At 38.0% G+C, this 15,704-nt stretch overlaps 1 protein-coding gene across 2 annotated transcripts in view; it reads left to right on the forward strand.

Annotated features, from left to right (window-relative positions):
- The window catches only part of washc4 (WASH complex subunit 4), a 32,704-nt gene extending 17,063 nt beyond the window's left edge, over positions 1 to 15,641 (forward strand). For both annotated transcript variants that reach the window (XM_061970069.2, XM_061970070.2), the window contains 14 exons: positions 1,495 to 1,611; positions 1,686 to 1,854; positions 1,931 to 2,085; positions 3,296 to 3,370; positions 3,440 to 3,544; positions 3,609 to 3,743; positions 3,821 to 3,929; positions 8,666 to 8,732; positions 8,826 to 8,912; positions 9,016 to 9,163; positions 10,806 to 10,902; positions 10,979 to 11,175; positions 14,178 to 14,274; positions 14,356 to 15,641. In XM_061970069.2, coding sequence (XP_061826053.1) covers positions 1,495 to 1,611; positions 1,686 to 1,854; positions 1,931 to 2,085; positions 3,296 to 3,370; positions 3,440 to 3,544; positions 3,609 to 3,743; positions 3,821 to 3,929; positions 8,666 to 8,732; positions 8,826 to 8,912; positions 9,016 to 9,163; positions 10,806 to 10,902; positions 10,979 to 11,175; positions 14,178 to 14,274; positions 14,356 to 14,411 — 1,614 coding nt within the window. In that variant the 3' untranslated portion in view covers positions 14,412 to 15,641. The remainder of the gene's footprint in view (positions 1 to 1,494; positions 1,612 to 1,685; positions 1,855 to 1,930; positions 2,086 to 3,295; positions 3,371 to 3,439; positions 3,545 to 3,608; positions 3,744 to 3,820; positions 3,930 to 8,665; positions 8,733 to 8,825; positions 8,913 to 9,015; positions 9,164 to 10,805; positions 10,903 to 10,978; positions 11,176 to 14,177; positions 14,275 to 14,355) is intronic.
- Positions 15,642 to 15,704: the final 63 nt, after the last annotated feature.

A 15,704-nucleotide genomic window follows, 5' to 3' on the forward strand; every position in this document is an offset into this window, starting at 1 on the left:
TATCGAAACGCTTGCTGTATTTTTAGTTTTAATAAATTAGCAAAATGTATATATATATATATATATATATATATATATATATATATATATGACACCCAGCAAGACATGCATTAAGCTGCAGACCCCAATTTAAAAAAATGTATATCTATGCACATGTATAATATCAATGTTAATGTAACCGAGAGTGTACAAATGGACCCAATAAGGGTCCTTGACTATTAACTATATGTCATTTAGCTGGGGACACCCTACAACCACCTCTGTAGTACATATTATTATAATAATATAATGGATACATCATTAATAATTATTATAATTGGATATTAAATGTATGTGAAAGTTCAACTCCTACCTTGTTTACTTCTGTGACAACCGCCTTAAGTTTTTTTTAATCAATTAGAAATATCAAGCAGGTAAAATGTGCCAAACATGGATAAATGTAGAGAGAGTGTTTTGCATTTTTCCCATTGTCCCTTGTAATGGATTTAAATGGGTGTAATTTTTTTTTTTATGTTGATTGAACGTTTTTTATAATATCCACAAAGTTCAATGAGCAGGTTGTGTTATAGGTATTAGACCACTGGCATATTTGTACATGATATCAATACGCCGCTCCGGCCATATTGCTATTTGAACTCGTTCTGTCTGGTGGGCTGAATTGAAGACGTCTTCCTGGGGCCAAATTGAAGACGCTGGCGGGCCGCATTTGGCTCGCGGGCTGTAGTTTTGACACCCTTGCTGTAGAATTTTAAGGACATAAGTGAATGTATTCCATTTTGGAATAAGGCCTTCAAATAATAAAATGTGGAAAAAGTTAAGCGCTGTGAATACTTTCCAGATGCACTTTATATACGCAGATAAATAACACAATTTATTTTGACCGCACATGCTCTTTTACCTTAGTCGTGGATAGGTACCTGAAAGGCTGAGGGTTGTTATACGGTCAGTGATCAGGTAAATGCATCTGTCAGTGCAACGATGAGTGAAGAGACTCCAACTGTTGTGCTTGTTGGCAAATTTCTCTTCAAAATACACACTGGCTGGACTTTAGATAAAACAGTTACCAGGTTTTGAGCAGATAAAAGTAGTGCATTCAAGTAAAGCACTTTAAGTTTTTAATGTTCCTGTATGACATTCTGACAATAAATTTGCAATTATTTTAAAATATTGGGCTATGTTTTTATTTTTATTTATGCAAGCGAATAATAAACTATGATTAATCCCAATTCAAAAGTGCGAGTAATTTGATTTGAAAGACTTAATCATTTGACAGCACTTCTTTCACTATTGCTTGCATTCAATAATGTAAAAAAGTGTGCCTTGCAAGAGAAGTTGTACAATATCGCATAGTTACAAATTAGGATTTTTTTTGTGGGGGGGGGGTATCACTTGATCACAGATTTTCCAGCCTCTCTTTTAAATCTATTTTAATTGGGTTTTCCTCTCCTGCTATGCTATGCTGTCATGGATGCTGTTTGTGATTGGCCAATACAGTACATGTTTAGCGCCCTGAGGGACTGTGTGCCCTCCATGCTGCAAACCAAACACATGGAGTCCTGTGACCAGCTGCTGGAGAGCTACGACAAGGAGATCATGGATGTCTTCAATGAGGTAAGTCGAGGCGGACTGCAGTGAGTTAATTGTTGTCACGTCCTTTAACCTATTTGGTTTGTGTTGAATGAAAGCACCTGCTGGACAAACTGTGTAAGGAGATAGAGAAAGACTTGCGTCTCTCCGTTCACACTCACCTGAAACTGGACGACAGGAACCCCTTTAAAGTTGGCATGAAGGACTTGGCCCACTTCTTCTCCCTCAAACCTATCAGATTCTTCAACCGCTTTCTTCATATCAAAGGTGCTCAGAAATATTATTTTGAGTGTTGAGAGCTGCCAAATGGAATTTCTTTTCAAATGTTCGTATGTCTTTGCAGCCTACGTGACACACTACCTGGATAAAACATTCTACAACCTAACCACTGTGGCTCTTCATGACTGGGCCACTTACAGTGAGATGAGAAACCTCGCAACGCAGCGTTACGGGCTGATAATGACCGAAGCGCACTTGCCAAGCCAGACTCTTGAGCAGGTCTGTGGGTTTGATCCGAACACATCCTTGGTGTGCATGCACACATTCTATTTTGCAGCATGTTTTGTTTGATAATTGAGCAAAAAACATCCGAATTTGTCAACAGATGAAAAAAGAATCGTGGTTTAAAAAAAAACTGTGTTTTCCATACATTCAACAATTTGTGGCATGCTGTCATAAATCAATTAGGACTGCCACAAATAGTTTTCGGGACTACCTGTTGGCCCACACTATAATGTACCTCCTGTGCAGGAGAATAAGAAGACGGAGCAGGAGAGACTATTCAAACACCTCTGGACACTGTTTTTCAAAAAAGAAACTAGCGACAAATCTAGTGGAGACTTTTGCAGACTCTAGAATAAAAGCATGTATTGTTCTTCTCAATGAGCACCAGGTGCTGCTGTGCCTCCACCCTTTTTCCATTTTTTGTTTTATTTTTCATATTTTTCACTCACTTTTCACAAATTCATCATGCCCTATAAGTCAAAGACCTGTTTCTCATTAAGAAGAGTGATGCATAGTTTTGTGTTAACGTCTCCAAAAGTGTCCAATACATCTACAAATAGCATTTGTCGCTAGTCCCTTTTTTGATTAAGACAATCTAAATATGTATGAATACTCGCTAAATATAGCAACAAAGACTCTTAAGTTGGCAACCAGCCATCCTGCTACATCTTCTTGACTTGACCTGATCACTGACCATATAGCAACCCGTGCCGCCTTTCAGGTAATCCATCCACGGGCATGTTCACTCAAAATAAATTGCATGATTAATCTGCATGCATACATGATTAATACAATATTTTTTGGGATTAATCACGTGAGTTAAATTATTATTTTTCACAGCCCTAATGAAAACACAACTATTTATTGCAATTAATTCATTTTTTCATGGCGACTTTGTCAGAATTCAATACACAGTTTTATAGAGAAGACCCCAATTTTGTATGAGCTGTGTTCCAGAAGCAGAATTACGATGCCATCTACTGTACACAGTTGTAACAACAAGCTGCATTCCCAGACAGTCCCAATGTGTTAATGAGCATACGCGTGACAGGTAGCCGGATATAACTCAGGCTGTCTGAATGTTTTCGTGATGGGTTGTCATGAGTAAATAAATCCATAGGAAAAAGTTTAATTTCTAAAGGAAGTGCAATTTGTGTAATAAACGCTCACCTGATGTAGTATTCTACTGATGCATTTTCAACAGGGTTTGGATGTGTTGGAGATCATGAGGAACATCCATGTCTTTGTCTCACGCTACCTCTACAACCTCAACAACCAGGTTCGACCTGTAGCCCCCATGTTTATCTTCATAGCAGCACTAGTTTTAACACAAATGGTTCTCCAACAGATCTTCATAGAGAAAGCAAGTAACAACAAGCACTTGAACACCATCAACATCCGACACATTGCCAACTCCATCCGCACCCACGGCACAGGCATCATGAACACCACAGTGAGTGCACGTACAGGAATTTTTATTCAAGTTCGTCTTCACCTGAAGGATTTGTCTCATTCAGGTGAACTTCACCTACCAGTTCCTGCGGAAGAAGTTTTACATCTTTAGTCAGTTTATGTACGACGAGCACATTAAATCCAGACTCATCAAAGACATTCGCTTCTTCCGAGAAACAAAAGACCAGTCCGACCAAAAGGTGGCACGCCAATAAAAGAAAGGAATTTAAGTATTTATTTTTTTATTACATCAACTAAGTTTATGCTCTTGTTGTAGTATCCGTTTGAGCGCGCTGAGAAGTTTAATAGAGGCATCAGGAAGCTGGGCATCACTCCTGATGGACAGAGTTACCTGGACCAGTTCAGACAGCTCATCAGTCAGATTGGTGAGATGCATACACATGTCACACTCTTTATTATTTCAATAACACTTAAAGAGCAACTGCATTCTAACTCCTACACAAACGCAAATGAAAGTCAGCTAACAATGGAGCCTATTAGAGTTGCTCTCTTCCGCCTATAAAGCGCTCTAAAAAACATTCAAACCCCTCCGTCAACGTTTTATGTACGGTACACGCTGCAAGTGTATATGTAATGTAGTAACAGGCACATTCATAATAACTAGGTCTGGGCGGTATACCGGTAATATAGTTAATACCAGGATATTTTAAAAAGCGGTATATATTTGAGACAATATTTTTGATGTGCCTTTGTTACAGCAAGTTGCTCTTTTCTGCACAGGGCATCCTCTTTGGCTCATCCCTATGGCGTCACATTAGTGCCAAAAATCCGAGCGCATAAAAACTGTTATCGCGCGCTGATTCTCCACTTCGTGCGCGCGCGACACCTTTTGCGTGCGCGTGGTGCCTTTTTGCGCGCGCGCGGTGCCTTTCTGTGTGCGCGCGGTGCCTTTCTGCGCGCGCGCGACGCCTTTCTGCGCGCTCTCTGTGTACTCCTGGCATCTCTCCTCGCGCTGTCATGTTTCTTTTTGGCACTTTGGGGGCGGGTATGCTTAGACGGCCCCTCCTTTCTGATTGGCTCTGAGCATTTTTCATATGACCAATCATTCTCCAGCGTAGCAACGTTGTAGCCATCTTACTTCGGACATCTAGCCTCAATCATTACATTGATGTCAATGGTACATGTACTAATTAAATTACCATAACTTGCTCGATTTTCGACCAATTTACAAACGGTTTGCCTTGTTACAAATCTTATTACATGTAGATATGACATAGGATGCTGTACCTGTTGAAATTACATCTTTCGCTTTAAAAAAAAAAAAGACTTAATTGTGCAACATAGTTGTGTAGGGTCAGTGTTAGTCAGTTCTCTGATTATTTTAAACTGTTTCAGAATACATTATTAAAAGCTATTTTTAACATTTTAAAAACAAAATTCAAAGATTATTTCATTAATTTTATGGCTGAATCAAAAGAAATTCCATAAATTAGAAAACAAATGTTCAAGAAGAAGTGAAAATATAAAATAATGTTATGGTTGGATGTTATTGCTGGTGGACCAGTTCTGGCTGAAAGATGTGATTATGGTGTTTGTTGTCTTATTATTTATTTGGGTCACATTTTGTATTACCCTGTATTGTGTTTATGTGGTATGAAATAACCTTCATCAGCGCGCAACATTTTTTTATCCACTTCTTCCTCCGTAAATCTTGATACATATTGACGATGACCCGCCCTGCTATACTTCTGATTGGCTCTGAGCATTTTTCAGCATTTTTCGCCTGACCAATCAGAAAGAAGGGGCCGTCTAAGCATACCCGCCCCCAAAGTGCCAAAAAGAAACATGACAGCGCGAGGAGAGATGCCAGGAGTACACAGAGAGCGCGCAGAAAGGCGTCGCGCGTGCGCAGAAAGGCGCCGCGCGCCGCGCGCAAAAAGGCAAAGCGCGCACACAGAAAGGCACCGCGCGCGCGCAAAAAGGCACCACGCGCGTGCAAAAGGGTGTCGCGCGCGCGCGCACAAAGTGGAGAATCAGCGAGCGATAACAGTTTTTATGCGCTCGGATTTTTGGCACTAATGTGACGCCATACATCCCCACCCCTTGCATGTTTACAAAGGCTTCTCTGATGACGCATTATGACGCGCATCAAACTTCTTTTTTTTAAATATGTGGGCGCGGTGCCGACTTCTGGACTCCCGAGTGATGCATTGCTTTGGACAGCGACTGCATTTGGCTATTGGTGTGTGAATACATACACCAATTTGCTTGAGAACCAATATCTCTCCTTGTAGCGACTTTATCACTAATCTTGTCTGTTTATGTTGTTAACTTCTGTTATCAACTTAGCAAAGCTACTCTCTGCTGCTCGCTCGGTGTGTCAAAGGTTTCACTACAACTCAGTTTGAAAGTTCCTCTCCCCATAGCCCGTGAGGACTAACCCACTGTAGTATAGTGGCTGGGTGGCTGAAAAGTAGTTTCAAACATAACAGCCAGCGGCTTTCACTGCAGAGAGCGATTCGTAGCTCCATCTTTCCTGTGTACAAGCGTGAGGCTATAAACCTAACATTAATGAACAAAATGAACGAAAATTGCTTTGAATAGTAACGGAAAACGAATTACTTCATAAGAATAAACGTTACGTTACTAGTTATATTTAGTTATAATCTGAGGGAATTCAGTCAATCGCAACTTAGACTTAGCCTTAGACTTAGACAAACTTTAATGATCCCCAAGGGAAATTGTTCAACACAGTAGCTCAGTTACATTGATGGAAAGTGTAAGGATGGAAAGGACAATGCAGGTATAAATAGACTAATATAGCGATAAAAAAATCTAACATATATACGAATATATACATAATATGTGTACAGAATAATATATATACAGATATATTATATTATGTCTATAACATATATACAATATATACCGATGACCATGTACAATATTACAGTATATACAGTATATGTGACAGCAGCAGCATAAAATAGAGAGTAGACTGGACTGTTATAGAAGACGTGTCGCCTCTCATCCGAGTAGGCTTCATCAGTTCATGCTCATAGACTTAGATTGGTCAGATCTAGTCTAGCGGCTGGTGCCAATACCTCAGTAGGCTTCATCAGTTCATGTTCATAGAGTTATATTGGTCAGATCTAGTCTTAGACTTATATCGGTCAGATCGATATTGGCACCAGCCTCTAGAGTAGATCTGACCAATCTAAGTCTATGAGCATAAACTGATGAAGCCTACTTGGATGAGAGGCGAAACATCTTCTAAGATAAACCAAACAGTCGAGTTACGATCGATTGAGTCCCCTGCAATTACAATGACCTGGATGAATGAGAGCATTCATAGACATGTTACGTTACTACTTACAACAAAAATAATCTGAGTACGCTCAACAACCTACTCAGTGGCCTAGTGGTTAGAGTGTCTGCCCTGAGATCGGTAGGTTGCGAGTTGAAACCCCGGCCGAGTCATACCAAAGACTATAGAAATGGGACCCGTCACCTCCCTGCTTGGCACTCAGCATCAAGGGTTGGAATTGGGGGTTAAATCCCCAAAAATGATTCCCGGGGGCGGCACCGCTGCTGCCCACTGCTCACCTCACCTCCCAGGGGGTCAACAAGGGGATGGGTCAAATGCAGAGGACGAATTTCACCACACCTAGTGTGTGTGTGACAATCATTGGTACTTTAACTTTAACTTTTAACTGGTTATCTAGCTGTAAAACACTGAGGCAACCTTAAGCACTTTGCATGTTTCTCTAAGATACCGGTATATACTGTATACCGGTATTCGGACTAAAATACCGCGGTAGGTTTGACGTAATATTTGCGTATTTGGATCATTTTAGGCATATCATTTTATAGACACATCACAACAGTTGCTTTTTCTTTCAACAACAACAACTAATACTAATCATGGCCGACTTCATGAGAAACAACAAACATATGGTAATAAAATAATCGGTTACTGTACAAGGTCTGCTCTCACTTGGATGCTGACTGATGAGATGTTCAAATCTTAACTTGTAGATGAAGAACTCATCATAATCCTTGCGATGAGTTGGGGGGAATAAGCCGGTGCCACAAACAAGGTCTTTTTGTGTCTTTCTTGCCATCTCCAGGTATAAATTGAATGTCACAGATGACCTACTTCTCGGTTTTTGTTCACAACCTTTGTCTATCTGGGTGAAAGGCATGATTTATAATCTAAAATGAACTTTCACCAGCTAACTGGTGCTCATGATATTATAAAAAAGAAAAAAAGTTGGCATTGGTAACACATGCGATTAATCTAAAAAAAACAAAAAGACATTAACCATGTATAAACAACGATTAATCACAAAATGTATTTTCACCACATATGCTCCTTTACATGAACTGTGGATGGTTACCTGAAAGGTTGTTGTATGGTCAGTGATAGATCAACCTATACACAAGTGCAAAGATAAAGACTTCGACTGGTGTGCTTACTGGAAAATGTCACTTCAAATTACACCCAGGCCGTAAATAAAACTGATCGCAAGTTTTGAGCAAATAAATTACATACTGTCATTTCCGGGCTATAGAGTGCATCAGTATTTATTTTAGTTACTTGCTGTAAAACACGTTATGTTCCATAATCTATTGTCAAATAATCAGATGGGGTTTGGAGGCCAAAACATTTTGCGTGGGACATTTCTTAGTAAAACCTTTAAAAATGTTCCAGCATGACATTCTGACATTAAAATTACATTTGTGTTCAAATTTGGTGTATTTCTAAAGTTTATTTAAATTATGCACAAAGTTTGTTTACCGTGATTAATCAATATTCAAAGTGGGTTTATTCTGATTAAAACAATCATTTGACACTACTGATAATAATGTACCGTATTGTTTGGACTATAAGTCGCAGTTTTTTTCATAGTTTGGCCGGGGGTGCGACTTATACTCGGGAGCGACTTATACTCCGAAAAATACGGTACATACATGTTAATGTGGCCAATTGTTGCTCGGCAAAATACATGCGGTGCCCCATAAAAGTCATAATATGCTTGTGTGGTTGAATAGTAAACTATATGCTGACTGTAATATCTGAATGAAGGAGATACAGCGCCCTCTGCTGGAATATTACATTTCAGAAAATGCGCTTGTAAACTTTAACCTTCTTTTTTAGGCAATGCCATGGGTTACGTGCGCATGATCCGCTCTGGAGGACTCCACTGCTGCAGCAGTGCCATTAGGTAAGGTCGCTTGTTTACAATAGGGTCTTAAACTGTACGACTTAATGAATGAAGAAAGGCAGGTTTATATTTGTGTACAATTTGGGTTTGTAGGTTTGTCCCTGACTTGGAGGATATTGTCAACTTTGAGGAGCTGGTTAAAGAGGAGGGACTGTCAGAGGAAACGCAGAAAGCCGCCGGGTAACAACTTATGTTTTCTTACATTGTACTGAGTTAAATGTAGGTTTACATGAAACACACAACTTCAATGAACATCACCTGATGAATCGTGTTTGTGGAACAGAGTGCTGGATTCAGTGCTGGAAGATCTGACCAGCAACTCTGCCGAGGGGACGGAATACTTTAAGATGCTTGTGGCAGTGTTTGCACCCGAGTTTCGAAGTGCAAAGAATATGCACCTGAGGAACTTCTACATGATTGTGCCCCCACTGGTCAGTACCAATAGATTTGTTTTAAATACAGTGGTACCTCAACTTACAAACTGAATTGGTTCTGTGATAGAGCTCTTAACTCAAAACACTTGTATCTCAAATCAACTTCACCCATAGAAATGTATTCAAATAATTGTAATTGGTGCTTGGCCCCCCAAAAGAGCAGATTTTAACATATAAGATGCATTTTAAAAATAAAAACTAACTTGATAATATTGTACAAAAAACAATAGAGTAATTGTATTAAGTTATGGAATATTATGTACAGCATTTACTTTGGAGAGTGGACTTCCAGGGTATATTATATTAAAAAAACAGTTGTTACTAGAGATGTCCGATAATATCGGCAGGCAGATATTGTCGGCCGATATATGCGTTAAAATGTAATATCGGAAATTATCGGTATCGTTTTTTTGGGGTTTTTTTATTAAATCAACATAAAAAACACAAGATACACTTACAATTGTGCACCAACCCAAAAAACCTCCCTCCCCTATTCACACTCATTCACAAAAAAGGGTTGTTTCTTTCTGTTATTAATATTCTGGTTCCTACATTATATATCAATATATATCAATACAGTCTGCAAGGGATACAGTCCGTAAGCACACATGATGCGTGCTGCTGGTCCACTAATAGTACTAACCTTTAACAGTTAATTTTACTCATTTTCATTAATTACTAGTTTCTATGTAACTGTTTTTTATTGTTTTACTTTCTTTTTTTATTCAAGAAAATGTTTTTAATTTGTTTATCTTATTTTATTTTATTAATTTTTTTAAAAGTACCTTATCTTCACCATACCTAGTTGTCCAAATTAGGCATAATAATGTGTTGATTCCACAACTGTATATATCGGTTGATATCGGTATCGGTTGATATCGGTATCGGTAAGTAAAGAGTTGGACAATATCGGAATATCGGATATCGGCAAAAAGCCATTATCGGACATCCCTGGTTGTTAATATTGACAACAAGGCCATAAAACATTTTACAAAATTATATAAAGTTTATATCAATTGATAGAGCTGAAGTTGTTCAAAGATTTCAAGCGGTTAAAGTAAAAAAAAAAACGTTACTATTGACTTATGACATTTTTATGAGTGTGTTCCTTTTGGATCCTCAGAGTAAGTGTGTATTGTCAGTCTTAAGCTTGCACAAGGATTAAAGCATAACAATTGGCCGAGAGACAGCTCTTATCCTAAAACAGTCTTAAGTTGAAGTACCACTGTAATAATAAAATAACACAACTTTTTTTATCCTTATTTATTAGCATTTGCGACTAAAATTGGGTTGTGCCAGTATTAAAAAACAAGGAGCACACGTGCGAATACAGATTTGAACCCTTTAGTTTGCTTTTGCTCTTACAATAAATCCATCCAAAGTTCATCAACCTAGAGTAAAATTTGTGTGCATCTTTAGCATATTGAAAATAAATTTAAACCATAATCATAACCAAATGGACAAGTGATTGACGCAGAAGTCTCACTGATCTCTCTGCACCTTGTTTGTGAATAATGAAATTGTGATATGTAAAACATTTTATATTGCTCCTGTATTTTTTCTGTGTTACTAATTCTCTTCATTAGTGGAAAAAGCGCAGCGTGGACCTCTAAATATATATATGCATTTGACATTTTAGGCGGTAAATTTCGTGGAACATTCCATCAGCTGCAAAGAGAAGCTGAACAAGAAGAACAAAACTGGAGCTGCTTTCACCGATGATGGCTTTGCTATGGGTCAGTGGCTTCTATTGACACATGGCAGCCTGCAGCTCACTTATTTATTTATGTCTTTTTTTTTCCTTACCACCAGGTGTGGCGTACATTCTGAAGCTGCTGGACCAATACCTGGAGTTTGACTCGCTGCACTGGTTCCAGTCAGTTCGAGATAAGTACAAGAAGGAGATGAACGCCGTAGTGAAGGAGCAACACGTGCACTCTGCCAGCCAGGATCAGAAGTTGCTGCAAACAATGAACCTCACTCAGAAAAGACTGGATCTTTATCTTCAGGTACAAAACGCTTCTTTGTTTTTTGTTTTTAATGTCATTGTGTGAAAAACGCACAAGAAGAATTCATACAGTGTCTCCCACATGACTGCAATGTGTTTGTGGTGATGAGTTGCAGGGGGTGGGGGGGTCCTGCACCATCTCATTTGCATAATTGACCATGACGCATGTGCATGTCAATTTTTTGGCAAAAGCAAAACAAATATGTTTAGAAACTATGAATGTTCCGATTAGTGTAAGATCAGCCAATACTGATCAAATGTGTTAACTGTACATTTTTTATGTATTTATGGTGAGGTCTACTGACAGTTGAACAATATCCACACTAGGGTTGTACGGTATACCGGTACTAGTATAGTATCGCGGTACTAATGAATCAAAAACGGTACTATACCGGTTTGCCATATTTGCCGGTTCACTACAGACCTTTCCTCCAGAAGGTCTTATCTTTGTCCATGTGATGTCAGATGAAACAAAAATTGAGCTGTTTGGGCACAACACCCAGCAATATGTTTGGAGGAGAAAAGGTGAGGCCTTTAATCCCAGTAACACCAAACCTACCGTCAAGCATGGTGGTGGTAGTATTATGCTCTGGGCCTGTTTTGCTGCCAATGAAACTGGTGCTTTAAATGGGACAATGAAAAAGAAGGATTACCTCCAAATTCTTCAGAACAACCTAAAATCATTGGGTCTTGGGCGCAGTTGGGTGTTCCAACAGGACAATGACCTCAAACACACATCAAAAGTGGTAAAGGAATGGCTAAATCAGGCTAGAATTAAGTTTTTAGAATGGCCTTCCCAAAGTCCTGACTTAAACGTGTGGACAATGCTGAAGAAACAAGTCCCTGTCAGAAAACCAACAAATTTAGCTGAACTGCACCAATTTTGTCAAGAGGAGTGGTCAAGAAATTCAACCAGAAGCTTGTGGATGGCTACCAAAAGCGCCTTATTGCAGTGAAACTTGCCAAAGGACATGTAACCAAATATTAACATTGCTGTATGTATACTTTTGACTCAGCAGATTTGGTCACATTTTCAGTAGACCCATAATAAATTCATAAAAGAACCAAACTCCATGAATGTGTTTTGTGACCAACAAGTATGTGCGCCAATCACTCTATCACTAAAAAAAATAAGAGTTGTAGAAATTTTTGGAAACTCAAGACAGCCATGACATTATGTTCTTTACAAGTGTATGTCAACTTTTGATCACGACTGTACATGGACATGCATCCTCAGCTGTTGCCATTTCTAATAAAAAGTAGCATATAGTTCAAACTTATATCCGTTAGTAGACTCCCTATCATATGGAAGCACTAAAAACTACAACATGGATGACGGGGAGAAGACGCAGTCAAAGTGGAGGCACATAAATAAGACCGCCCATAAACGGAGCATCCGGAAGCGACTGTCAGAAAGCGACTTGAAGATGATCTGTAAAACATAATCTATGCAACATTTTGAGCAAAGAACCACCATTACATGTTATGTAGACCACAAGGAAGTGTTTTACATTTAGAAAAAAAATAATCATAAGACCCCTTTAAGATACTAACAAATGCAGTTTATTTGCCTTAATGAAGGTGATTATTATTATCTTAGGGGAGCGGCTCCACACTGTACATAATTAGCTGCTAGCCGCTTTTCATCAAAGGAACTAAAAATAAATACAGAGTCAGCAAAAAGGATGCTGCAATGGCCATCATATAATTTTTCATGTCAAACGCTGATTTTTTTAAATGTGAATAATCCCAGGGTTGATTAGTTTTGAGACCAGCTGGAAAAGACAACATGTGCTTTGTTGTTAGACTATCTAAAAGTATCCATTAATTGTCTGCTTTTATTTTGAAGACTCGCTATATATAGTTGCTGAATTTGCAACTTATTTTCTGCGTATGAGGTGTGTTTAAGTTAAGTATGATGTTTTTTTTTTGTTTTTTTTTTGTTTTTTAATTTTAGCTAAGTACTGTGTGACTTGTTGAAGGGTGGACTAGCAAAGTAAGATTTTCATTGTACGGCAAACTGTCTGTTTAACTGTGCATATGACAATAAACAATCTTGAATCTTGATGCCATCTACTATACGGATTTAGAACGACAAGGTGCAGTCCCATTATAATGTGTTTATGAACAAGGGCGAGATGTACTGTACCATTGAAAGAAATGTATAAATTAATGTAAAGGAAACATCAGACTAGGGTCGTACGGTATACCGCTATTAGTATAGTACCGCGATACTAATGAATCATATTCGGTACTATACCACCTCTAAAAAATACCGGTGGATCTACACCTGACATCCACTGTAATGATACCAAGTACAGAAGCGTATCTAGTCAATACTACTATGATTACATTGTTTTTTTTTCTTTTTTCGTTTTTTAAAAATGTATATTATGTTTATAAACTCAGGAAATATGTCCCTGGACACATGAGGACTTTGAATAAGACCAATGTATGATCCTGTAACGACTTGGTATCGGATTGATACCCACATTTGTGGTACCATCCAAAACTAATGTAAAGTATCAAACAACAGAAGAATAAATGATTATTACATTTTAACAGAAGTGTAGATAGAACATGTTAAAAGAGAAAGTAAGCAGATATTAACAGTAAATGAACAAGTGGATTAATAATTCATTTTCTACCACTTGTTTTTAATAATGTTGACAAAATAATAGAATGATAAATGACACAATATGTTACTGCATACGTCAGCAGCTAAATTAGAAGCCTTTGTTTGTTTACTTACTAATAATAGCCAAGTTGTCTTGTATGATCACTATTTTATTTAAGGACAAACTTGCAATAAGAAACATATGTTTCATGTACCCTAAGATTTTTTTGTTAAAATAAAGCCAATAATGCAATTTTTTTGTGGTCCCCTTTATTTAGAAATGTATCGAAAGTATCTAAATACATTTTGGTACCGGTAGTGGTACCAAAAATTGGTATGGGGACAACACTACATGAGACTAACTGACATGTGATCTCCATCTGCAGGAGTTTGAGCTGCTTCACTTTTCCTTAAGCAGCGCTCGGATTTTTTTCCGAGCGGACAAGACCGCAGCCGAGGAGACTCAAGAAAAGAAAGATAAAGGTTGTTGAATGTACAAGATGCCAAATTGGTGCTGTAATGCTGGATAGATAAATGAATGATGGAAGTATGTGTCCCCAATAGAAGGTGCGTCTAAAAACGGAGGTTCTTCTGATGGCTCCAACTCTGCATCAAAATGACCCTTCAGCAGCAATAGCAGGCACACTTCAAACAATAGAGAATGTGCGACATGTCAGACTGAAAACTGGACTGGAGAGGCGGAGAAAGATGGACACATTTGGTGGATTGTGGTTTTTAATGTCCAACACTAAGTGATTTCATCCAAGAATGTGTACTAATTAAGACCTACTGCACTAAGTGTCTTTACCATTTCTCAGATTGTAGCACAAACAAGCGTACGTATGACAATGAGGTCAAAATGGCTTATTTGTGTTGGCAGGCAGCCTTCTGAGACATAAATACTATTTGTATTTGGACTGCAGTGCTCTTACGTATGTACTGTAAGACGAAATCTTTGTAATAACATGATTGTAGCGCTGTTCTTGCTGCCTCTGTACGAATGTTTGTGTAACGCTCATTTTACCACCTTGTGTAATTTAATGTGTACGTGCCTTTCTAAACCGTAGCGGCGTTTGACTTTAGATGGCCTGATTAACGTAAATATGATACATCTAAAGATGTCATTTTTTCACAGCACTGATACAGGAGTACATTTAAAAAAAAAAATATTAAAAAAAATACTTTTCTTAATTTTATATCTTTGTGATGCGATAAGCTTGACATTCCATGAGATGCATCTTTGAAAATGAATAAAACTTGCACATTTAAAGAATGTTTGTTCATCTTGTGTACCAAAAAAATAATAATAATGAAACAAACTCTTAGATTGTGATTCAAGAAAGCCTTTTACTGCTTTAATACAAAGATGAAGAAGTCGTCTGAAGAAATACAAGACAGACTTGCACCTTTTTTTGTTTTTCTCCATATTTTTCCTATGAAATTCTGCTGCCTAAACTTGACTTTTGCGTCATTCTCTAAAAAGGTTTCACTATGATCACTTTGTAACTTATTTTTGATTCAGGCTCTCCGCAGCTAATTTCACATATTGCATCCATGCTTACCTCAAAAAACGAGGTACAAGGCAGAGATAGGTTCCTTCCAAAATAGATGTCATATATATATATATATATATATACTGTATACACATATATATATTGCAATCATATATACACATTCAAAATTACATATACTAAGCCATGTGATTTAAAGAAACACAATATACACAGTTCTTAGAAAATTGTAACAAAGACTGGAAAGTGTTTAGTCTGCTTTAAACAACTCTGTGGAGGATTTGTCCATATGGGATAAGTAGTCCACATTCAACAAGAAATAGAAACAAAAGGTGAAACACCAAGAAATTAGAGAGAACATGTAGATAGCTGGTGGTGGAATAAAATGAGAAAAGGGGGAAA

The sequence above is a fragment of the Nerophis lumbriciformis genome, linkage group LG10 (assembly GCF_033978685.3).
Source record: "Nerophis lumbriciformis linkage group LG10, RoL_Nlum_v2.1, whole genome shotgun sequence".
Taxonomy (NCBI): Eukaryota; Metazoa; Chordata; class Actinopteri; order Syngnathiformes; family Syngnathidae; genus Nerophis; species Nerophis lumbriciformis.